Source organism: Thalassophryne amazonica, chromosome 3, assembly GCF_902500255.1.
Source record: "Thalassophryne amazonica chromosome 3, fThaAma1.1, whole genome shotgun sequence".
Lineage (NCBI taxonomy): Eukaryota > Metazoa > Chordata > Actinopteri > Batrachoidiformes > Batrachoididae > Thalassophryne > Thalassophryne amazonica.
Genome location: NC_047105.1, coordinates 47,845,055 through 47,871,512, shown reverse-complemented (window position 1 = coordinate 47,871,512; position 26,458 = coordinate 47,845,055). Strand labels below are relative to the sequence as shown.

General features: G+C 43.3%; 1 protein-coding gene across 1 annotated transcript in view; it reads right to left on the bottom strand.

Annotated features, from left to right (window-relative positions):
• Nucleotides 1–342: 342 nt before the first annotated feature.
• slc6a11b (solute carrier family 6 member 11b) overlaps nucleotides 343–26,458 on the bottom strand; it is a 163,168-nt gene continuing 137,052 nt past the window's right edge. The window contains exons 14-15 of the mRNA XM_034166193.1: nucleotides 10,994–11,164; nucleotides 343–1,084 (exon numbers count right to left, since the gene is read on the bottom strand). Coding sequence (XP_034022084.1) covers nucleotides 941–1,084; nucleotides 10,994–11,164 — 315 coding nt within the window. The 3' untranslated portion in view covers nucleotides 343–940. The remainder of the gene's footprint in view (nucleotides 1,085–10,993; nucleotides 11,165–26,458) is intronic.

Here is a 26,458-nt window from a genome sequence, read left to right as displayed (position 1 = left end):
TTTGAGCACAAGTAGACTGGGGTGAAAATAAATTCTGATTTGAAGCCCTTGTAATTACGCATTTATGGGCTTTAATATTACAGTGAGTAACATCAGAACTGAGTTGATTTGACCAGTCAGTAATATCTGCAAACATCCAGTGCAGAGACTTCAGAATGGAGAGTACAAGGACCCAATTATTCAAACACAACTCCCCATTATGTAAATGTTATCTAGATACATCAGATATGTAGATTCTGTTTATGCTGAACTGACAGCAACATTAAATTCAAGAAAATACATTCACAAGGTGTAAAATCTTGCGATCACAGCTAGTGTTTTGGAACACGTAGAATGCATGAATTCTGTTGCTTAGCTGTTTAGTTTTATTTGCTGGGAAATACTTTGCCCTCCTATAGTCTTAGTACTAATGCATACTGCATTATCAATGATTAACACAAGAAAAAAAAAGAAGTACAGTCCCCTAACTGTGAAATCACAGATAGTCACATTTGGTAGCTAGTACCAAATAGACAGGCACAGTACTTTGCCCATAAATGTACAGTGTGAGCCTTTTCCGTCACAACACAAAGGCACAAACACTCAGTGTGACCAGTACTGACAAAGTACCAGGACAAGTTGTTTTTTTTTTTTGCTTTTTAAACACATACATCATCAACCAAATTTGGAAAAAAGTTAGAAAAAAAGAAATATCAGCTTTAGTTGCTAACAGAAAACAAGAAATGGGTTAAAATTTGTGCAAAACAGAAGCAGACTACATCAATATGTAATAGTTTCCCCCTTTTTCTTTTACATAAAAAAAAAAAAAAGAAAAAAAATAACACTCCAAGTCATTTCTTTCATTTCCTGTTCATGTAGTGGCGGAACAACGAGGCTGTTGTTCGCCATAGTTTCATTGTATTGTTGTACTGACTGTGAAGACGACGATCGGCTCGGCTGGTTAGAAATGCGTCTCCTTCTCTGAGATGGTGGAAATTTTCCCATCAATCGTAGGTTTAGCATCATTGGCAGCGTAAGGACTGAGCCCAGCATTTTTTCCTCTCATTTTCAGATCAGGGCTGGGAGTTGTCAACTTCTTCATTCTCTGCAGATGGAGGTGGGAGGTTGTTATTATTTCTTCTTTTACTATGATATTTCTCAAAACCAGTAGTTAAATCATGCACATATGGTTGTCAGAGAATAAGACTCTCACAAAGTGATAGATCGTTTGTGTATACAGTAGTGTTCAGAATAATATAGTGCGATGTGACTAAAAAGATTAATCGAGGTTTTGAGTATATTTCTTATTGTTACATGGGAAACAAGGTACCAGTAGATTCTCACAAATCCAACAAGACCAAGCATTCATGATATGCACACTCTTAAGGCTATGAAATTGGGCTATTAGTAAAAAAAAAAAGTAGAACAGAGGGTGTTCACAGTAATAGTAGCATCTGCTGTTGACGCTGCAAACTCAAAACTATTATGTTCAAACTGCTTTTTTAGCAATCCTGTGAATCACTAAACTAGTATTTAGTTGTATAACCACAGTTTTTCATGATTTCTTCACATCTGAAGTCCAGAGTCCAGAAGATCATGGGTTCAAATCCCCACCTGACTGGAAAATCACTAAGGGCCCTTGGGCAAGGCCTTTAATCCCCTATTGCTCCCGGTGTGTAGTGAGCATCTTGTAAGCGCTATATAAATGCAGTCCATTTACCATCTGCGAGGCATTAATTTGGTTGGTTTGGAACCAAGATTTTGCTCGTTTATTAGTGTGCTTGGGGTCATGGTCTTGTTGAAACACCCATTTCAAGGGCATGTCCTCTTCAGCATAAGGCAACATGACCTCTTCAAGTATTTTGACATATCCAAACTAATCCATGATATCTGGTATGCGATATATAGGCCCAACACCATAGTAGGAGAAACATGCCCATATCATGATGCTTGCACCACCATGCTTCACTGTCTTCACTGTGAACTGTGGCTTGAATTCAGAGTTTGGGGGTCGTCTCACAAACTGTCTGCGGCCCTTGGACCCAAAAAGAACAATTTCACTCTCATCAGTCCACAGAATATTCCTCTATTTCTCTTTAGGCCAGTTGATGTGTTCTTTGGCAAATTGTAACCTCTTCTACACGTCTTTTATTTAACAGAGGGACTTTGCGGGGGATTCTTGCAAATAAATTAGCTTCACACAGGTGTCTTCTAACTGTCACAGCACTTACAGGTAACTCAAGACTGTCTTTGATCATCCTGGAGCTGATCAATGGGTGAGCCTTTGCCATTCTGGTTATTCTTCTATCCATTTTAATGGTTGTTTCCATTTTCTTCCATGCGTCTCTGGTTTTTTTGTCCATTTTAAAGCATTGGAGAGATGAACAACCTATAATTTTTTGCACTTGCATATACGTTTTCCCCTCTCCATTCAACTTTTTAATCAAACTACGCTGTTCTGCTGAACAATGTCTTGAACGTCCCATTTTCCTCAGGCTTTCAAAGAGAGAAGCATGTTCAACAGGTGCTGGCTTCATCCTTACGTAGGGGACACCTGATTCACACCTGTTTGTTCCACAAAATTGACAAACTCACTGACTGAATGCCACACTACTATTATTGTGAACACCCCCTTTTCTACTTTTTTTACTAATAGCCCAATTTCATAGCCTTAATAGTGTGCATATCATGAATGCTTGGTCTGTGTTTGTGAGAATCTACTGAATCTACTGGTACCTTGTTTCCCATGTAACAATAAGAAATATACTTAAAACCTGGATTAATCTTTTTAGTCACATAGCACTACTATTATTCTGAACACTACTGTACATCGAGTATCAAATAAGAACAATTGAGAGGTTTTAGAAATACCAAACACAGATTGTAGAACTACGAACAATAGCTCAAGTAGTACCACACCTAAAAAAACAAAACAAACAAACAAACCCATGACATATACGCGTATACTTCAACATATCTACATAAATCAATTTACATCAATTCACACATATTGGTAGAAATTACTTTGGAAGTGTCCTTTAAAAAAACAACTTTAATAGGACTTTAAGAAATAGAAGGCATACTTCTCAATGGTAAATATTGAAATTAATAAAGAAGAAAAATCTAATTACAATTTGGTAAGAAGGAAGATTGTGAAATGATGATATTTGCTATTTGAATAAGTTGAACATGAGCATTTTTGCAATAAGCATACATTAATTGACAGTTAATGCATTAATAAACCTTTGCTTTCAGTTAACAGTTAACTAATGTGGTTAGAGATGATGTAGTAATGATGTATATCATCTCTTTCATTTGCCAACATTTTGCCCATAAATGTACAGCATAAACCAGTGCGGATGGTTCCTGGTTCACATTTCTCCATGTAATGTGGAGTTGCGTCAGGAAGGGCATCCGGTGTAAAACTTGTGCCAATTCAACATGCAGATCCATCTCGGATCATTATTGCTCATTACTGCATTAATTAATGTACCCTTATTAGATCATGGGCCGTGTAATCAATATGTCTTTGGATTTTTGAGACCATGACCTACATCTGTTGGAAATGAAAACATGTGGTACCCCAAACAACATACTTTTCTCATAAATGTGAATTGGAGCATTAGTGAGAACCTACAACAGAATTTATATTGTTTTGTATCATGTATCACCATGACCAGCACGTTATATTAATTTGTGACATTGGTCATGTGACCTGCATAGCAACACAGTCTGGTCTCCATTTTTTCGTGAGTGAAAACACAGCAAACTTCTCTGCGTGTTTTGTAGCTGTTCAAGTGATATCGGAGCCATGTCGTTGGCTGCACAGCCAAAATATAAAATTAAGGCCTAAAACAACTAACATTTTTCTGCTGAGCACAAAGTAACATTGCTCTTAATACAGTAACTCCAATCATATTTAACTGGTTAGACACTCACTATAAAACAAACGTAGTGTAGCGCAAATTTGATCAGTACAAGTCAGATTTCAAGCCTTCATTCAGACTTGCCAAATCAATAGCCGGTTCTCTAATCAAAAGCAGCAGGTCCACAATTTATTCATCAACCTCCGTCAAAGACATTTAAAGATGTCAATCGTGACTCAGCTTTCTGCTGATTAAAGTCGCTAAACGGGACTTTTGCAAGAAATGAGAATTGTCTGCCGTTTCATACCGGACAGTTTTTATTCATTCCTCATTAACATGCCTTTTTCCACCAGGTTTCGCAGGCTTGTAGGCTGAAGTTACAGTCCCTCTTTGAATCTGTTCTGAGTCGGTAAAGCGTGAGTAGCATGTCTTGTGTTAGCCACCATCGTTGGGTATTGGAGGTTTACCATTATTATTACTATTATTATTACTGAAATCTGCAGACGGCAACACAACTCCTTGCAATTTCGAAAGTCTTCCTTTTTGGAACGTATGCTAAAAATCATACACTTGCACTTTTGCAGGGGAAGATACACAGAAAATACAGTTTTTCTTCATCCAAAGATGACTCATCCTGTTCAGAGTAGGCAGCATGTTATTGTTGTGAAAGTGTCGTGACACGGACCCACAACAGGGGGCGTTAATGAACGGACAATGGATAAGCCAAAAGTAACAATTTAATGTTGTGAATCGCACAACGACGTACAGACAATAACAATATGGTGGACTGTCAATTATACACAAAGTGACGTGTAGGCAGGCTCGACGATAGAAGACGCCTGGCGAGAGAAGAGCCGGATCCCACACAGCTTCCACCACCAACGGAGCTGAAGAACACCGGAGCCGCCAAGCCCTGCGCCCCAGGTGGCCGCTGTCTTCAGCAGTCAGACCCGGTACTGCTGGCAGAGACAGTCCTGATGAGTGTGAGTTCGCACACTCAGTAATCCCACAGTCTGTATACAGTTAGGAGGGAAAACCTCCACCTCCAATCACACACTCGTGCAGCTCCTGTCTAACCACTTATCTGGTGTGAAGCAAAGCCGTCGCTGATCACACCAAACGCCAATCCCACAGATAAGGCAACACCCACAGGAAAACGGCTGCAAAGAAAATCAGACTATTAGTCAGTGTTAAGTACAGCAGAGAATATCACCTGAATGGTAGCTGATTTCTCGGTGAGGAGGTGGAGTTGCAGTCCGGCCTCTATGGTGATGGTGATGAGATGAATGAGTGACAGCTGGTGCTGATGATGAGTGACAGCTGTCACTCCCAGTGGCTCCGGCGCCCTCTCGGGCTTGAAGCCCGCACTCCAAGCAGGGCGCCATCTGGTGGTGGTGGGCCAGCAGTACCTCCTCTTCAGCGGCCCACACAACAGGACCCCCCCCCCTCAACGGGGGCCTCCTGGCGCCCGACCAGGCTTGTCCAGGTGCCGGGCGTAGAAATTGGCCAGGAGGGCCGGGTCCAGGATGAGACGCGCCTCTTCACCCAGGAGCGTTCTTCGGTCGCATATCCTTCCCAGTCCAACCAAATACTGGAACCACCGTCCCTTTCCGCACGAACGTGCCAGGAGTCGGCGCACAAGTCCAAGCCTGCTCCCCGTCGATGATGCCGGGCAGAGGCGGCGGCCGCCGGTCAGGGGCACAGAGGGGAGAGGTGTGGCAGGGTTGTGAGTCTGGAGACGTGGAATACTGGATGTAATCCGCAGTGAAGCTGGCAGCTTCAGCATCACTGGCCGGTCTGGACTGACGGAACCGTCCACGATGGTGAAGGTCCTATAAATCTTGTCCTTAAGCTTCTGGGGATTCCGTTTGTAGAGAGGTATGTCCTTTGTGGATAACCAGACCGCCTGCCCGGCTGGTATGCAGGGGCCGGGGAACGCCGTCGTGTCCGGCATGGGCCTTAGCCCTGGTCCGGGCTTCGGAGCGAGGCAGGGCAGAGTGGCGGTACGCCACCCCGGACGGCACTCTCCTCAGATGGGCCTGGACCGAGGGCACCCCGACCTCTCCCTCCACTAGCGGAAAACAAGGGAGCTGGTACCCCAAACCACCTCAAACGGGGAGAGGCCGGTGGCAGATGAAACTTGGCTATTAGAGTACTCGATCCAGGCCAGATGGTTACTCCAGGCCGTCGGGTGGGCGCGGACGTCACGCAGCGGAGGGCCTGCTCCAATTCCTGGTTCTTCCGCTCTGCCTGCCCGTTCGTCTGGGGGTGGTACCAGACGAGAGGAGACTTACGGTGGCCCCCAGTTCCCTGCAGAAACTCCTCCAGACCTGGGAGGAGAACTGAGGACCACGATCCCAGACAATGTCCGATGGAATCCCATGCGACCATGACATGGTGGACCAGGAGGTCTGCAGTCTCCGGGCCGTCGGAGCTTCGGGAGGGCCACGAAGTGGGCCGCCTTGGAGAACCGGTCCACTATCGTGAGGATGGCAGTCATGCCCTGGGACGGCGGGAGGCCCGTGACAAAGTCCAGGCCGATGTGAGACCAGGGTCGAGTGAGGCACTGGGCGAAGAGGCATGTAGGGGAGGCCTTGGGCCTTGTGGTGGTCGGACTTGCCCCGGGCACAGGTGGTGGCAGGCCTGGAGCATACTCCCGACTTCCGGCTTCCATATACTCCCACCATGAACCGCGGCTCGGACCACTGGCCACGGTCCTTCGCACCCCTGGAATGACAGGAGAGCTTGGAACCGTGACAGAATCAAGGACCGCAGGCCCTGGCCTCCGGTGGGACAATACAATTTGTTCTTTCGGACCTGTCCCCGGTCCGGGCCTCCGTGTCAGGGCCTCCCGGACGGTCTTCGCCCACGTCCAGGTAAGGGTGAGCCACGACAGTGGACTCTGGATGATGGTTTCAGCAGGGGGTCTGACAGCTCGGTCTTGACCTCCTCTTCATGCACCCGGGACAGGGCGTCAGATCGTTGGTTTTTGTCCCAGGGCGGTAGGTGATCCGGAAGTCAAAACGCCCGAAGAACAGCGACCAGCGGGCTTGCCTGGGGGACAGACGCCTGGCGGTCCGAATGTACTCCAGGTTCCGATGGTCCATGAAAACCGTAAATGGTACCGATGCTCCCTCCAACAGATGTCTCTACTCCTCAAGAGCCTCCTTCACCGCAAGAAGTTCCCGATTGCCGACGTCATAGTTCCTTTCAGCCGGGGTCAACCTGCGGGAAAAGTAGGCACATGGATGGAGAACCTTGTCGGACTCCCCGCTCTGGGATAGCACGGCTCCTATCCCTGAGTCAGAGGCGTCCACTTCAACTACGAACTGGCGATTAGGATCGGGCTGCACCAGAACTGGTGCAGTCGAGAACCGGCGTTTCAACTCCCTAAACGCGGCTTCGCACCGATCCGACCAGGTGAAGGGGACTTTTGTGGAGGTCAGGGCTGTCAGGGGGCTAACTACCTGACTGTAGCCCTTGATGAACCTCCGGTAGAAATTTGCAAAAACCGAGGAACTGTTGCAGTTTCCTACGGTTTGTTGGTTGGGGCCAATCTCTCAACCGCCGCAACATTGGCCGGATACAGGGCGACGGAGTTGGAGGAGATTATGAACCCCAGGAAGGACAAAGAAGTGCGGTGGAACTCGCACTTCTCGCCCTTCACAAACAGCCGGTTCTCCAACAACCGCTGTAGGACCTGACGTACATGCTTGACATGGGTCTCAGGATCCGGAGAAAAGATGAGTATATCGTCTAGATATACGAAGACAAACCGATGCAGGAAGTCCCGCAAGACGTCATTAACCAACGCTTGGAAACGTCGCGGCGCATTGGTGAGGCCGAACGGCATGACCAGGTACTCAAAGTGACCTAATGGGATGTTAAATGCCGCTTCCCTCGTCTCCCTCCCGGATCTGAACCAGGTGATAAGCATTCCTAAGGTCCAATTTCGTGAATATTTGGGCTCCATGCAGGGGCGTGAACACTGAATCCAACAGGGGTAACGGGTATCGGTTGCGAACCGGGATCTCGTTCAGCCCTCTGTAATCAATGCATGGACGGAGTCCGCCGTCCTTCTTGCCCACAAAAAAGAAACCAGCACCCACCGGGGAGGTGGAGTTCTGGATCAACCCGGCAGTTAACGAGTCCCGGATGTAGGTCTCCATTGATTCGCGTTCCGGACGTGAGAGGTTGTACAGCCTGCTGGACGGGTACTCAGCGCCCGGTATCAAATCAATGGCACAATCGTACGGACGGTGTGGGGGCAGCGTGAGTGCCAGATCCTTGCTGAAGACGTCAGCAAGGTCATGGTACTCGGCTGGCACCGCCGCCAGATTGGGGGGGACTAAAACCTCCTCCTTAGCTGTCACACTGGGTGGAACCGAGGATCCTAAACACTCCCGGTGGCAGGTTTCGCTCCACTGAACCAGAACCCCAGACGGCCAATCAATCCGGGGACTGTGCTTCAACACCCATGGAAAACCCAAAATCACTCGGGAGGTAGAAGGTGTTACATAAAACACAATCTCCTCCCTGTGATTCCCAGACACCACCAATGTCACTGGCTGTGTCTGGTGTGTGATTAGTGGAAGAAGGGTGCCATCTAGTGCCCGCACCGACAATGGTGACGGTAAGGCCACTAGAGGGAGCCCAACCTCCTTTGCCCATCTGCTATCCAGCAGATTCCCCTCCAACCCCGTGTCCACCAGTGCTGGGGTGTGAAGGGTTAGATCCCCGCTCAGGATCGTGACTGGGATTCGTGCAGATCTTCGGGGTTTCCCCGCGTGGGTGTTGTGACCCACCATTAGCCCAGTCTCTAAGGACGAGTGCTGCTGTTTTGACCGTTTGGGGCATTCTCTCTGTGTGTGCTCAGTTGAGCTGCAGAGAAAACACTCTCCACGGATCAGCCTCCTTTGTCTCTGATCTGATCGCTTTTTGGCCCTGCTCGTTTCCATAGCAACGTCAGCAGGGGAGCTGTTGTCACGTGGAGAGCCCTGGCAGTGGAGCATGGGGAAGTCGGCTCCCTTTCCGACCCGGGAGGAAGAGGGACGGCTTGTGCCTGACCACGCCTTCGTCTCGCTCCCCGTCGGTGTTCTGTTAATCGTGTGTCTAACCGTATAACCAGGTCGATAAGCCCATCTAAATCCCGCGGCTCGTCCTTCGTCACCAGGTGCTCCTTAAGGACCAGAGACAGTCCGTTTACAAAGGCGGCGCGGAGCGCAACAGCATTCCAGCCGGCTCGCGCTGCCGCAATGCGGAAGTCAACTGCATACTTCGCTGCGCTCCGACGCCCCTGCCGTATCGACAGCAGCACGCTTGAAGCGGTCTCGCCTCTATGAGGGTGGTCGAACACCTGTCGGAACTCCCTCACAAACTCAGTGTAAACCGTTAGGAGCCGTGAATTCTGCTCCCAGAGCGCCGTAGCCCAGGCGCGTGCCTCTCCTCGAAGCAAATTTATAACGTAAGCCACCCGGCTAGCGTCTGACGCGTACATGACGGGACGCTGTGAAAAGACGAGCGAGCACTGCATCAAGAAGTCCGCGCACGTCTCCACACAGCCTCCGTACGGCTCCGGAGGGCTTATGTATGCTTCAGGGGAAGGTGGGGGGGTTCATTGAACGACCAGCGGAATGTCTGTCACTGGCACACGGTCAGCAGGAGGAGGTGCTGCAGCAGCGCCCTGAGCATGCGCTTCCACCTGGGCGGTGAGAGCCTCCATCCTACGATTGAGAACAATGCTCTGCTCGGTAACTAAGTCCAACCGAGCGGTAAAGGCGGTTAAGATGTGCTGCAGCTCACCTAGCACGCCTCCTGCTGGCACCTGTGCACCTCGCTCTTCCATTGGCTGTTCAGCTCCTGTCTAACCACTTATCTGGTTGGGGTGTGAAGCGAAGCCGTCGCTGATCACACCAAACGCCAATCCCACAGATAAGGCAACACCCACAGGAAAATGGCTGCAAAGAAGATCAGACTATTAGTCAGTGTTAAGTACAGCAGAGAATATCACCTGAATGGTAGCTGATTTCTCGGCGAGGAGGTGGAGTTGCAGTCCGGCCTTTATGGTGATGGTGATGAGATGAATGAGTGACAGCTGGTGCTGATGATGAGTGACAGCTGTCACTCCCAGTGGCTCCGGCGCCCTCTCGTGCTTGAAGCCCGCACTCCAAGCAGGGCGCCATCTGGTGGTGGTGGGCCAGCAGTACCTCCTCTTCAGTGGCCCACACAACAGTTATCATGTTGTCATGACATACCACCGACTCACTGTCATTGGCCAATTGCTTGTGTTCGAGGCTGAGGGGGTATATTTAAGATGTAAACAATGAATTAAAAATCAAAATTACTCATTAATGTACACAGATATTGCATGTGAAAAGTAACTGAACATTTCCTGTAATATTCTCTGCCAAATATGCAAAAATCATGCCCACCCTTTTTATACGTCACACAAAGTCACGAAGGGGTGGATGTCTATATTGTAAAGTGTTACCAAAGGCGGTAACCACAATTGTTTTGTTTTTTTTTTACTTTTATATTTTTTTAAACTTTCACTTTTTGTTTACTTCAATTTTGTATTCATAGACAACTTAATTAGGTTTGATTATCTATTCAGTGTGTTATTAGGATTTTATTTAACATGTGCCCTTCTGACATTGACAACCTCAGAGCAGACATGACCTAATACATCATTGGTGCCCCCTCAGACCCCACGTTGGGAAACAAGGCTGTAACTAACCTCCATTTGTCTTGTCATTTTGGACTTGCCTTGGTACTTGGACACTGTGTCATCTGACTTTAGTCTGTTTATTCGAGCTTTGTACACTGACCCAAGCAGATGGTCACCCCTTTGAGTCTGGTCTGCTTGAGGTTTCTTCCTCAGAGGGAGTTTTTCCTTACCACTGTTGCTCTGAGGGTTGGTAAGGTTAGACCTTACCTGTGTGAAGCGCTTTGAGGCAACTCTTGTGATTTGGTGCTATATAAATGAAAATAAATTGAAATTGAAATTGAAAATTGCTCCCAACCAGCTGTCTGTATTCTTCCGAACACCTGTACTCACAAAAGTGTGAGTTTTATGTCTGCCCGAGAGTCAGTTTTGGTTCTCCCCAGCTATCTGTTGTGACTCAAATTGGGATGTGGAGTGTTTCTACCTCAGAGAAGGTGCCAGGAGTCTTCCAGATCATCCAGATAACTCCCAAAGGAATGCAGACCATCGAGGACATAGCCATGAACCAGCCGATAGCATAACCCCAGTCAGGGTAGATGTAGACATTGTTGTACTTCAGTGGTTTATATTTAATAAGGAAAAACAAGAAAATTCCCTGTGGAGAAAAGGAAAAGAAAAGATTTTTTTTTTAAATTTATTCATTCATTTATTTGTAATTTTGTAGTTTTGAACTTTTTGCCAATTTTGTAATTTTGCCTGTGTACACACCACAGTGGCATTGAATTGGAATAAGATATGCTTTTAGTGGAGAATTTCAACTTTAATTATGGGAGTTTAAAAAATCACATTAACAATTTAAGAATTATAGCCATTTTTAACAACAGTCTCTCCATTTTCAAAGACCGTAAGTATTGTCTGATTTACAAAGAAGACTGGGGGGTCTGACTCCTGAATTAAGACTCTGAAGTCCTAACAAGAGGCAAAAATAAAAGTTTATGTATATCCCTTTATACCTGCATTAGTAAATATAACAACGTTAGCCACATTCATGCTTAGAAGAATCTTGTGAAATGAGTGGACTGTTCCATGTCTATACTGGTCTCTCTTGTGTGCAGTGATTCGTGACAACAGTTTGTGACACACCCCTAATGAAATCTATGTCACACTCATTTATACATAACGTATGTGTATGTAGCCATGATGACCATTTACCATTCATTTCTGTGGATGCCTCTGTGATGACTGACATCATGCAAAGTTCCTCCTTCCATTTTTTTTTCCGTTCCGGAATTTGTCTCAAATGCATAAAAAATAAAATAAAAAAATTCAACTTCTGCCGTAGATTTCACAGAGACTGGGTGCACTGTACGCCAGGAAGCTTGCTTTGAGAAACTGACAAAGCTTTGGAAAGCTAACAAGCTTACTCATCCAGTTTAACGGTCTCATTAACATATGATCACTGTCCTCAAAATCACTGTTGATTAATGATCTAATTATTGATCATCAATTAGATATGAGGTCTGTTAGAAAAGTATCCAACCTTTTTATTTTTTGCAAAAACTATATGGATTTGAATCATGTGCTCTTGCATCAGCCAAGCTTGAACCTTCGTGCGCATGCTTGAGTTTTTTCACGCCTGTTGGTTACATCATTCGCCTGTGGGCAGGCTTTCAGTGAGCACTGGTCCTCCCCCCTCGTTGGATTTTCATTGTCAGGAAAATGTCTGAACGATTGGAGCTTTGCTGCATCAAATGTTTTCAGAAACTGTGAGAGACAGCCAGGTGGAAACCATTCGGAAAATTCAGATGGCTTTCGGTGAAGATTCTATGGGCGTCAAACGGATTAAGGAGCATTACAACCGGATTAAAGACGGCCCACAGCAGCGGAGGGTGCGCCGCGCTCCGAGCGGCCATCGACAGGCTGAAATGACCAGATCATTTCCAAAGTGAAGGCTGTGTTGATCCGGGACGTCGTGTGACCCAGAGAAATTGCGGAAGAGGTGGGCATAGCCATTTTTAGGCACATTCCATTGTTAAAGGAGATTTTGTAATGAAAGACGTGCGGTGGAATTCGCGCATTGGGACGAAGCCTGTCGATGGCCGCTCGGAGCGCAGTGCGCCCTCCGCCGCTGTGGGCCGTCTTTAATCCGGTTGTAATACCCCTTAATCCTTGTGACGCCCATAGAATCTTCATCGAAGGCCATCTGAATTTTCCAAATAGTTTCCACCTGGCTGTCTCTCACAGTTTCTGAAAAAATTTGATGCAGCGCTGCTCCAATTATTCAGACATTTTCCTGACAATGAGAATCCGACGAAGGGGGAGGAGCAGTGCTCACTCAAAGCCTGTCCACAGGCGAATGACGCAACCGACAGGCGTGAAAAAACTCACGCATGCGCATGAAGGTTCAAGCTTGGCTGATGCAAGCGCACATGATTCAAATCCATATTGTTTTTTGCAAAAAATAAAAAGGTCCGTTACTTTTCAAACAGACCTCGTATGATTGGGTTATGTGAAACCTGGCTCTCCTCCCCTTAAATGAGGCCTGCCCACCAGCATATACATTTAGTCATGTCCCTCGTGGTGTGAAGCAAGGTGGGGGTGTTGCTCTTATTTTTAAATCTAGGTTTAGCTTATTAGCTTTTGGGGGTCACAAATATAACTCGTTTGAGCATCTGATTCTCCGCTCCGCTCAGGATATTATACATTGCCAAGGTCAGAAGTATAAAAATCAGCTGTATTACTTTGTCACTGTATATAGGCCTCCTGGTCCATATTCTGAATTCTTAGATGAATTTGGTGCGTTCATCTCTAACTTGTCAACTAGTGCAGATAACATTCTGATCATTGGTGACTTTAACGTTCATATAAACAAGCCTGGAACAACAAGCTTATGCAACAAGCGATGCATCAACTCCTCAACTAAGACTGAACTCGAAGCTAGACTGCCTGACGTCTTAGCTTCACGTTTGGCAAATACCCAATCAGTAGACAGTCTTGTGGATAGTTTAAACTCAGTGCTCAAAACTACACTCGACATGACTGCACCATTTGTGTTAAAACTGCGCTCCCCCAAATCACAGTCACCTTGGTTCAATGATTACCTGCGTGACCTCAAGCATAAGGCAAGAGGTCTAGAACAGAAATGACATTGTTCAAAATTAGAAGTATTCCACCTTGCATTGCATGATGCTATCTTAGAATATAAGCATGCATTACTGGCTACAAAGCGGACCTATTACTCTGATTTGATCAACAAAAACAAGTATAACTCAAAGTTCTTGTTCAACATGGTGGCAACACTTATTCATGGACAACCACCTTTAGTTCCCTCTCCTTTTACAGCACAAGATTTCCTGGATTACTTTGAGAAGGAAATAGAAGACATTAGGTTAAACATATCCCAGCATACCTTAACCCAGCCATTACACCCTGTTATAGATGTGGGCGCCATTACTGAGGTGTTACCTAGATTTACAGAATTTGATAGATTCCTTCCCACTGTCGCCAAGTGCTTGCTCATAGGGGGTCGTTTTGACTGTTGGGGTTTTTCTGTAATTATTGTATGGCTTTTGCCTTACAATATAAAGCACCTTGGGGCAACTGTTTATTGTGATTTGGTGCTATATAAATAAAATTGATTTGATTTGATTTGATAGTATCTCACTTGGCATGCTGACGAAACTCGTAACGTCAACAAAAAGCACAACCTGCTTATTTGATCCTATACCAAAAAAACTGTTTAAGGACCTGTGGCCCACTCTTGGGCTGACTGTGCTGGAAATGATTAATCTTTCTTTAACTTCTGGATCTGTTCCTAAATGTTTCAAATCTGCAGTGATTAAACCATTACCTAAGAAAACTAATCTTGACCCGAGTGTATTGAAAAACTATCGGCCGATATGAAATCTATCATTTGCTCAAAAAGCTGGAAAAAGTGGTGTCACGGCAGCTCGTGGACTGTCTTACTGAGAATAATCTCTTTGAGCCACTGCAGTCTGCTTTAAGAAAATATCATTCCACAGAGACGGCTCTCACTAAAGTGGTGAATGATCTTCTGCTTACAATGGATTCGGACACCACTACGGTTCTGGTGCTGTTCGATCTCAGTGCTGCATTTGATACCGTGGATCATCATATTCTACTTGATAGGCTGGAAAATCATTTTGGGAATGCCCTTGCATGGCTGACGTCATACTTGACCAGTCGTTTTCACTGTGTTTTGTACAGTAACACTAACTATAACCTTAGTAACATGAAATTTGGGGTTCCACAGGGGTCCATCTTAGGCCCCCTGCTTTTCTCCCTTTATATAGCACCTCTTGGGCACATATTACGCTGTTTTGGGATTACCTTTCACTGCTATACTGATGATACTCAGTTATACATGCTGATAACTGCTGGTAATCTCGTTCACACAAAATCTTTAGGAGATTGCCTTGCATCAGTGAGAAGTTGGATGTCTAGGAACTTCCTACTTTTAAACTCTGATAAGACTGAAATGATGGTTCTTGGTCCAGTGAGACATCAGCATCAATTTGCCTAGCTAGCGCTTAGTCTAGGTTTGTGTGTCATACATCATATGGACAATGTGAGGAACCTTGGGGTAATTTTTGATCCTACATTGTCCTTTGACTTCCACATTAGAAAATTACGAGGACTGCTTTCTTCCCCCTGTGAAATATAGGGAAGATTCATCCCATCCTGTCTATAGCTGATGCTGAAACTCTGATCCATGCGTTTATCTCTTCTAGATTGGACTACTGCAATGTTCTACTTTCTGGTTTAGCAGAACATTTGACCACATTACACCCATTTTGGCATCCCTTCACTGTCTTCCTGTCTCAGTGAGATCAGATTTTAAGGTTCTGCTACTAGTCTATAAAATTGTTCACGGACTGGCACCTCCCCGCTTACCTGACCTAATTAAACCTTATGCACCGGCCCGGGCTTTGCGTTCTCAGGCTGCAGGACTACTTTGTGTCCCTAGGGTCAATAAGAAGTCTGCAGGTCATAGAGCTTTCTCTTATACCCCTGTTCTGTGGAATGATCTCCCTGCATCAGTAAAAGTCAGATTCTTTGGAGACTTTCAAGTCCAGACTTAAGACGCACTTATTTTCCCTTTTGTATGGCTAGCATACTGGTATAGTTTTGTTTTATGCTTTTTACTCTTTTAATTCATTTTATTAGTAAACGGAGCGTGCTGCGGCCTCAACTTTACCTAAATTCTTGGTCTTTTAGTGAAACTTAGGGCTAGTGGCCGGCGATCACCTTAGTATTTCTTCTATTTTTCTTGTTGATTAATGCTGACAAATTATACTGTATTTCTTGTCTTTCTGATGCCTGATTCTGTTTTTTTTTTTCTCTCTTTTTAAGGTGCAGCTCCATCCAGAGATGGGAGTTGTATTTGTGCTGAATACCCTCCTGTCCTGTGCACCAACAGCATTTCCTGTATATTCGTTTTGTGAATTGTTCTGTAATTTATGTCTGCAGCATGGCCCAAGCAGAGGGTCACCCCTTTGAGTCTGGTCTGCTTGAGGTTTCTTCCCCAGAGGGAGTTTTTTCTTACCACTGTTGCTCTGGGGGTTAGTAACGTTAGACCTTACTAGTGTGAAGCGCCTTGAGGCAACTGTGTTGTCATTTGGCACTATATAAATGAAAATAAATTGAAATTGAAATTGAGTTTAGGGATGGATCATTATTCTGAAGCTCCATTGGTCTGAAGGTCCATTGATCCAAAGGTCCCTAAAGAAGGCCGGTCAGCTAATTAGCTAGCAGGTTAACAGCATGCAGCAACAGCAGTGCTATGGAAAATATGCTCAAAACAGCAGCAACATCTTTCCATTCTCTTATCTTCCTCAGGATTAGAAACTTTCTCCATGGCACAGTCTTGTTCAGCTTCTGGCTTGGCAATGTGGAAATCCTAAAGCTCCAAGCGGCTGCCTGCATGCTCCTCCGCTGCTGAGGGGCTTCTCAGTTGTGCATTACGCCATCTCCACATCCAGCCTGATGGGCCATCAGACCAATCAGCCTTCGGACCAATGCAGTAGTGGCTGGCCAATAGAGGGCGCTCGGGTGCTGCCCTCCCAGATGTGGAGGGGAAAAATAATAAAATATATATTTTTAAAAAGTATTATCATTGTCAGTTTTACTTAATAGTATATGTGCCTACATGTAATCTGAAATATTAAAACAACATTTCCACCAACTGACTCTCATTCAACAGTCCATTTCCACTGACAGAATGTATCATTTCTCTTCATGGGCGATCACTCAAAGTTCAGCGAAATGACCAATTGTGTATGGTTGCTAAGGAAAAATAATATTTGGCCAATCAGCATCACCAAATTTAATGGCTTAGATCACCCCTGGATTTATCAAAGTGCTGCTGTTTTTGGTGGAAACAAAAACCCCACCCACATTTGGGTTATTTATTTATTTAATTATGTATTTTTGTCTCCGTGTGTTTTGCTGGAGTAAGTTGAAGAACTTTGGGACAGTTTTTGGGAGGAGAGGAGGGAACCTGGGATAAAGGATCGACCACAAACTGCCACACACTGGTTGTGCTCACGTAGGTGGCTCGGAGTTTGGTAGGTGGAAAAGAAGCAGCACGATGCCAACTAAAACCAGCTCCCAGCCTCACTTCTTACAAATGGAGCCAAGTCTGTTTCTGACGCGGCTGCCTGAAGTGTTGCGGTTCTGTGGTTCGGTTACGATGCTGCTCCTCCTGACCGTTATGTCCTCTGTGGTTTCCAGCTCTGGATTCTCCTGTCCAATAGGAATGGTGCGCCGGGCCAAAACATGGAAGACTAGTGGCAGAAACCACTGACCTGTACAAAACAGGAGCAGTTTTCTGAAGAAAAATCCTTGGAAATGTTTTTTGTCGTTGTTGTTTGTTACCTCAAAATTTCTGATTACTGTTTAAAAAAGTTTAGAACACTTGTAATTAAAATAGCTAAATCAATAAATGGTTCTTTAGAAACCTTTCATCTGTAAATTAAAACCACCTGTTATTTCAGATTAGATAATTTCTTGTTTAACATAAGGAACCTTGGACATTTATTTTTAGACAAATAAAATAACATCGAAATTTGTAATTTTTTTTAAAGTCTGGGAGATTATTACTTGATTGTTCAAGCTACCTCAAGGAGAAGTGCACTGTTTAAGTGATTAATAATAAAATAAGGTGATTAAAATGAAAATATTAGATATATAGCATTTGTTCATTGTTCATTCAGTTTTTTAAAATATCGGATCGGGACTCGGTATCAGCAGATACTCAAAATCAGATGACTTGGAATCAGATTTGGGCCAAAAAAACCTGATCGGGACATCCCTAATTTACACCTAATGAGGATCAGTCCACAGAAGTGAAATATTCTTTGGAGTATTCCACAGTCTAAAACGAATAATTTGCTCAGTTAAAAAAACTAAACTAGCAATTTGCATGTTTTTTTTGGATGTGTGTACTCACTGAGTACACACAAGACGCTTATAGTCAGACTAACTCACGTTTAGCAAAGCATTTAATTAAGTGGTTTTGTATACTTAATTTGCTTTGACCTCTACACTGTTAATTAATTTTAACCCATTTAATCCAATCCCATTTTTAAACCTATTTCACTGAAGTCTGAATAAATTACACGTTGTAATTTGAGTTTACAGTCAAACTTTAAAACTATTGTCAACATATGTCCAACTGTTTTAATTTTGCCTCTCTCTCTCTCTCTCTCTCTCTCTCTCTCTCTCTCTCTCTCTCTCTCTCTCTCTCACACACACACACACACACACACACACCACCTCTTTTACTCCCTCTCTTTTTTGGAAGGTGGTGTGAACATTGTCATATGTACATAATGTTCTTTTGTTAATTGAGGGGTTTTTTTCCCATATTTTTGAAATAGTTTAAATTTGCTGATATTTTCTGTTCTGTTAAGGGAGGTGTTGTTGTGAACCCCAGGGTCTGTTTGGCTGACGATAATGGCAGTGCAGTACAGTTTGGTGTACTATGTGTGTAATTGGTGTCAAATGGTGAAATGTTCCTTGCTCAAGAACTTGAGTGTTGTATTGTATTTGATACTGTTCCTTTCCAAAGTATAAATGAGGCCTAATATAGCTGTAAATGGTTAACTTTATCTGTGAAACTGCTGATATCGAGAAGGACATGAAATGATTATTGTGGAATTGTAGGAATTTTCCGACTGTTCATTTGAATGCCTGTACTGGACTAGGCAGGGAAATCTATTGGCACAGCAGCCCCACCACAATTTTTTTTCACCAGCCGCCACTGGACCAATGAGCCTTCAAAATATTGAATAGTCACCATTTAGTTAGGTTTTTTGTAAGTTGATGTTCAAAGGGCAGTTGGAGAAATGAAAATAGTTTATCGACTTCAACAAATATTAGTTATTTTTGTGTAAGAGGTGATTTGCAGTTTCTTCTATTTTTTCTCTTCAGCATTCCATGTGTGTATATACCACACAACACAACTGGATGATGAAAAAGACAAAAAAAAAACAGCCTCTCCTGACTGATGTGGATTCTGCAAAGAAAAGCATTTCTTTGCGTTGACCACTAGATATTAGCTATTCAACTTGTTTAATAAGAATGACTGTGTCAGACTGTTACAAAGGCTCCAATATTTATATTTGCTGTATTAAGCCCTGGTCCCACCGAATAATGAAGGATGAATAATAAGCTATGTAGCATGTTTTTTTTTCGGTACAAGTCCAGTTATTCAACATCCATGGGAGAATACTGGCTTTTAGAGGCTCGTAGAGGCAGAATATTCAGCTAACAAGGCTCATCTCTGAGCGTGGCGCTAATTTCAAGAAGTTCGAAAAAGCATGGGGCAGTTTGTGTACAAGGTGCTACGAGGACACACGAGGAGTTTAGAGGCATGTTTGTCATGAGGACGAGGCTGTTAAAAGCCCATTATCACTATCCGAGCACCTGCAGCTACGAGGACAGGACAGTCTATTTTGGACAGGCTAGGTTGGCTTAATCCCACCTGCTTTGTGCGTCAGACGCTGTATATGAAATAATTATTTTGTGGCATATTAAGCATTTTCTGTCAGAGCTTGGCAGTTGAAAACACCTCTAATTGCTTCTGGAATCACAGAAGACATTTGGAGCTTTTTTCCTCTTTCTCTGTCTCGTGCGCTGAGGTGGAAACATATTTCGAACAGCCCACAAGGTAATTATTTGTAATGTTTTGTATTGTAATAGCTTGGTAAAACAGTTGCATGTTCATTCCTTCTTCATAAGCTGCTGTAAAAGTATGCTTATGATAGATTTAACGTCTTGCTGTAATGGATTAGATGAGGCGTGCTCTGTGCGCGCTGACGCAATAACTCGCACTCAAGACAAGCATCATGGTCCCACCGAATAATAAGCCATGAATAATGAGCTGACACACCCATTATTATACATGGGTGTGTCAGCCATTATTCAGAGAATGATCCACGTTTTAAGCAATCATGTATCTGCTACTAAGGCGCCTCTGTGTGCCTCTCTGTACCTCAAATGTGCCAGGTATCAGCCTCTAGTGAGCCACAACTGACCTGTCATTTGAGCCTTATCCAGCCTCGAATGGCTTGTGTCGCCGCATATGATCCAGGTCAAGCCACATATGATCCATGTAGCGCCATGTAACGCAACGTTGGTGCACGTTTAGGCATGGGTTTGGCCCAAACCTCCAGTCCTCCCACACTTGGTCCCTTTAAAGTGTGGGTTTTCAATTCAAATCAAAAATCAATTTTATGAATTTGTGTAGTGCCAATTCACGACAAAGTCACTTCAAGGTGCTTCACACAACACAATTCAGAAACAGAACAAAATGAATTAAAAGATTAAAAACATAATAACAGAGTAAAAACACAAAAGAGTAAAAAGTATTTAAAAACACATAATATGCTAACAATAAGACAAGGAAAACAGTTGCATCTTGAGTCTAGACTTTAAAGTCTCCACAGAATCTGGCTGTCTTATTTGCACAAGAAGATCATTCCACAGAGCAGGTGCACAATAAGAGAAAACTCTGTGACCTGCAGACTTTTATTTACCCTAGGAACACAAAGAAGTCCTACACCCTGCAAACTCAAGGTAGTCCAGTAAATAAAGCTGAAAAAAAAGGCCTAGGTTCAACAAAATTGTTACCAAAGGTTTTTCAACTGCTTAAGGTAGGAAATAGGCTCTACTAGCCAGGATAAAAAAAATCTGCCATGATCTGGGTGGTGCTAATACCTTAAATTCACGAAAATCCAAGATGGCCACCATGGTTGTGAAAAGTGCCATAATTTCCTTGTTATTAAAGCTAGAAAGGCAAATAAGGTGTCTAAACCTATGTTTTTGATGTCAAGGAAGTCATTTCTGTTAATAAATTGACACTGCTTCTTATATATCTGGAGATAATAGTACATAGTACTTTTCTTACCCAAAACATTAATTGAAATTGGGAAACAATTACAAATAAAATTACCTAGAATTTACTGAACTATAAAATTTGTCAACCCTAAATGTATAGCACAAGGTGAAGAGTCAACTGTGTATATTAGTTCTCTCAAAGTATGATCAATCAATCAATCAATTTTTTTTTTATATAGCGCCAAATCACAACAAACAGTTGCCCCAAGGCGCTTTATATTGTAAGGCAAGGCCATACAATAATGATGTAAAACCCCAACGGTCAAAACGACCCCCTGTGAGCAAGCACTTGGCTACAGTGGGAAGGAAAAACTCCCTTTTAACAGGAAGAAACCTCCAGCAGAACCAGGCTCAGGGAGGGGCAGTCTTCTGCTGGGACTGGTTGGGGCTGAGGGAGAGAACCAGGAAAAAGATATGCTGTGGAGGGGAGCAGAGATCGATCACTAATGATTAAATGCAGAGTGGTGCATACAGAGCAAAAAGAGAAAGAAACAGTGCATCATGGGAACCCCCCAGCAGTCTACGTCTATAGCAGCATAACTAAGGGATGGTTCAGGGTCACCTGATCCAGCCCTAACTATAAGCTTTAGCAAAAAGGAAAGTTTTAAGCCTAATCTTAAAAGTAGAGAGGGTGTCTGTCTCCCTGATCTGAATTGGGAGCTGGTTCCACAGGAGAGGAGCCTGAAAGCTGAAGGCTCTGCCTCCCATTCTACTCTTACAAACCCTAGGAACTACAAGTAAGCCTGCAGTCTGAGAGCGAAGCGCTCTATTGGGGTGATATGGTACTACGAGGTCCCTAAGATAAGATGGGACCTGATTATTCAAAACCTTATAAGTAAGAAGAAGAATTTTAAATTCTATTCTAGAATTAACAGGAAGCCAATGAAGAGAGGCCAATATGGGTGAGATATGCTCTCTCCTTCTAGTCCCCGTCAGCACTCTAGCTGCAGCATTTTGAATTAACTGAAGGCTTTTTAGGGAACTTTTAGGACAACCTGATAATAATGAATTACAATAGTCCAGCCTAGAGGAAATAAATGCATGAATTAGTTTTCAGCATCACTCTGAGACAAGACCTTTCTGATTTAGAGATATTGCGTAAATGCAAAAAAGCAGTCCTACATATTTGTTTAATATGCGCTTTGAATGACATATCCTGATCAAAAATGACTCCAAGATTTCTCACAGTATTACTAGAGGTCAGGGTAATGCCATCCAGAGTAAGGATCTGGTTAGACACCATGTTTCTAAGATTTGTGGGCCAAGTACAATAACTTCAGTTTTATCTGAGTTTAAAAGCAGGAAATTAGAGGTCATCCATGTCTTTATGTCTGTAAGACAATCCTGCAGTTTAGCTAATTGGTGTGTGTCCTCTGGCTTCATGGATAGATAAAGCTGGGTATCATCTGCGTAACAATGAAAATTTAAGCAATACCGTCTAATAATACTGCCTAAGGGAAGCATATATAAAGTGAATAAAATTGGTCCTAGCACAGAACCTTGTGGAACTCCATAATTAACTTTAGTCTGTGAAGAAGATTCCCCATTTACATGAACAAATTGTAATCTATTAGACAAATATGATTCAAACCACCGCAGCGCAGTGCCTTTAATACCTATGGCATGCTCTAATCTCTGTAATAAAATTTTATGGTCAACAGTATCAAAAGCAGCACTGAGGTCTAACAGAACAAGCACAGAGATGAGTCCACTGTCCGAGGCCATAAGAAGATCATTTGTAACCTTCACTAATGCTGTTTCTGTACTATGATGAATTCTAAAACCTGACTGAAACTCTTCAAATAGACCATTCCTCTGCAGATGATCAGTTAGCTGTTTTACAACTACCCTTTCAAGAATTTTTGAGAGAAAAGGAAGGTTGGAGATTGGCCTATAATTAGCTAAGATAGCTGGGTCAAGTGATGGCTTTTTAAGTAATGGTTTAATTACTGCCACCTTAAAAGCCTGTGGTACATAGCCAACTAACAAAGATAGATTGATCATATTTAAGATCGAAGCATTAAATAATGGTAGGGCTTCCTTGAGCAGCCTGGTAGGAATGGGGTCTAATAAACATGTTGATGGTTTGGATGAAGTAACTAATGAAATAACTCAGACAGAACAATCGGAGAGAAAGAGTCTAACCAAATACCGGCATCACTGAAAGCAGCCAAAGATAACGATACGTCTTTAGGATGGTTATGAGTAATTTTTTCTCTAATAGTTAAAATTTTGTTAGCAAAGAAAGTCATGAACTCATTACTAGTTAAAGATAATGGAATACTCAGCTCAATAGAGCTCTGACTCTTTGTCAGCCTGGCTACAGTGCTGAAAAGAAACCTGGGGTTGTTCTTATTTTCTTCAATTAGTGATGAGTAGAAAGATGTCCTAGCTTTACGGAGGGCTTTTTTATAGAGCAACAGACTCTTTTTCCAGGCTAAGTGAAGATCTTCTAAATTAGTGAGACGCCATTTCCTCTCCAACTTACGGGTTATCTGCTTTAAGCTACGAGTTGAGAGTTATACCATGGAGTCAGACACTTCTGATTTAAAGCTCTCTTTTTCAGAGGAGCTACAGCATCCAAAGTTGTCTTCAATGAGGATGTAAAACTATTGACGAAATACTCTATCTCCCTTACAGAGTTTAGGTAGCTACTCTGCACTGTGTTGGTATATGGCATTAGAGAACATAAAGAAGGAATCATATCCTTAAACCTAGTTACAGCGCTTTCTGAAGACTTCTAGTGTAATGAAACTTATTCCCTACTGCTGGGTAGTCCATCAGAGTAAATGTAAATGTTATTAAAAAATGATCAGACAGAAGGGAGTTTTCAGGGAATACTGTTAAGTCTTCTATTTCCATACCATAAGTCAGAACAAGATCTAAGATATGATTAAAGTGGTGGGTGGACTCATTTACTTTTTGAGCAAAGCCAATAGAGTCTAATAATAGATTAAATACAGTGTTGAGGCTGTCATTCTCAGCATCTGTGTGGATGTTAAAATCGCCCACTATAATTATCTTATCTGAGCTAAGCACTAAGTCAGACAAAAGGTCTGAAAATTCACAGAGAAACTCACAGTAACGACCAGGTGGACGATAGATAATAACAAATAAAACTGGTTTTTGGGACTTCCAATTTGGATGGACAAGACTAAGAGACAAGCTTTCAAATGAATTAAAGCTCTGTCTGGGTTTTTGATTAATTAATAAGCTGGAATGGAAGATTGCTGCTAATCCACCGCCCCGGCCCGTGCTACGAGCATTCTGACAGTTAGTGTGACTCGGGGGTGTTGACTCATTTAAACTAACATATTCATCCTGCTGTAACCAGGTTTCTGTTAGGCAGAATAAATCAATATGTTGATCAATTATTATATCATTTACCAACAGGGACTTAGAAGAGAGAGACCTAATGTTTAATAGACCACATTTAACTGTTTTAGTCTGTGGTGCAGTTGAAGGTGCTATATTATTTTTTCTTTTTGAATTTTTATGCTTAAATAGATTTTTGCTGGTTATTGGTAGTCTGGGAGCAGGCACCGTCTCTACGGGGATGGGGCTTGATAACACCAAGCTTTTGAGACACAATGGATCATGACTCAACTAGCCCTGATCCAGTGTCCAACTAGTATTGAAACCCAACACTCAACTGGAACCCAAAGCTGTAAGTTACCTTTCATAGTTGCTGTATTGTTAAAAGCACATGGTTACTGAGTCACAGTAAGTCTAATTCTGTTACAGAGTAACTGTAATTCTGTTTTACTTAATTTTTTCTGTGACAAATTAGCAGTCACTGTTAAAGTATCATATGTTTTAAGGGGACTTAAATGTTCTAGTACTTCTTTATCATATAGCCATTTAAGTCTCAATACATCCAAAGTCAGTAAGCAATATCTGTAATCGATTGCAGGTAACATCAGTGCGGAGGGGGGTCACTGAAGTAGGTGTTGCAAGCATGGCTTGTGTTATCTGTGAACAGCTGATAGATCTTTCTTCCAGCGACTATGTCAAGTTAACTGATAAAGGATGTGCTGGAATCAACAAGGCCAATCATGAGAGAAACTTGGACGTTCCTGATATTGTTTTCTCTGAACATCATGACCACCTGGTGCATAAGTTTTACAGAAAGATACACACAAACCCAAAAGCTATCAAAACTGCTGAAAAGTGCTGACATTCACAATCACCTGTTACAAGAGTGAATCTCAGATCTCAAGAAGGTGCCTTTGATTTCAAAACACATTGTCTGTTCTGTGGGGTCTTTGTCGAACAGTCTCTTGCCAAGAAAAAAACAAACAAGCCTAGTTACCAGTATAGTCATGTGATGACTCTTGGTTTTCAACAAAATATATTGACTCAATGTCAAAGTAGGCAAGATGACTGGGCTACCAAGGTACAATCCCGCCTGTCGGCTGTGAACGACCTGCCTGCAGAGGTAGCCATCTACAACCATGCATGCAAGGCCATGTTCATGACAGACAAAGACCTCCCTTGTTTGTCATCACAAGAGGAGGATGCATCTTCAAACAAAAGAAGAAAACTTCCAAGATCTTTGACTAAGGCCACTGCTCTGCAGTATGCATTTGATTATCTGGAGGAGAATGATGATGAGACAATAACACTTTATGAGCTACATAAACACGATTGCAAGTAGTGGTCTAGATTAAGAAGATGTGTATAGCCAGGCACAATTGAAATGAGAACTGAAGCAACATTACGGTTCAAGGGTAACAATAACAACAGTAAGGCATCTTGCAAATATTGTTACTCTCACATCAAATGTGAAAACAATTATTCAAGAGGCACATGACAGAGCTCGTGAGCTGGATGAACTCTCTAGCATGAATAGGCTAATCGAAAGTGTCGGCAAATACATCAGAACAGAGATCAAGTCCATGGAGCATCATGACAACAAGTACCCTACCACAGCGGAGATGGGCTCTGAAGATGGAAATCTGGCATACCTGCCCCATTCCTTGCGGTTGCTCCTTGGCAGTATAATCAAGAGCAAGAATGCCAAGTTACACATGGCTTCAATAGGCCAATCTATTATGCAGTCAACATGTCCTCGCTCATTTCTTCCACCACTCCAAGTTGGTCTGAGCATGACCCTGGAACACAAGTACAGGCACAGGGACCTGGTGGATATGATCAACAAGCTTGGCTTCTGTTCTTCATACTCAGAAGCCAACAAATATCGCACCAATGCTGCAGCAATCCAAGGAGTTGATTTGCCAGAAGAAGTGTCAAGGTCCTTCCTGCAGTACCAGGCCGACAATGTAGATATGCCTCTCGGACCTTGGATGGCCACGGGTCAGTTCATGTCTTGGGACAAATGGCGACATTCACTCCAGCTATCAAGACTATCAGACAGATCCCAAGACTCTAGGTGGACATGGAAGTCATCAGACGCCTGTCCAAAGTCAGCTTGGTGGAACAGAAGGATCCCAAGACAGTTCTGTCCAAAATTGTCTACCAAAGTATTCAGGTCTTCCAGCAGGATATGTGGAATACCAACCTGGAT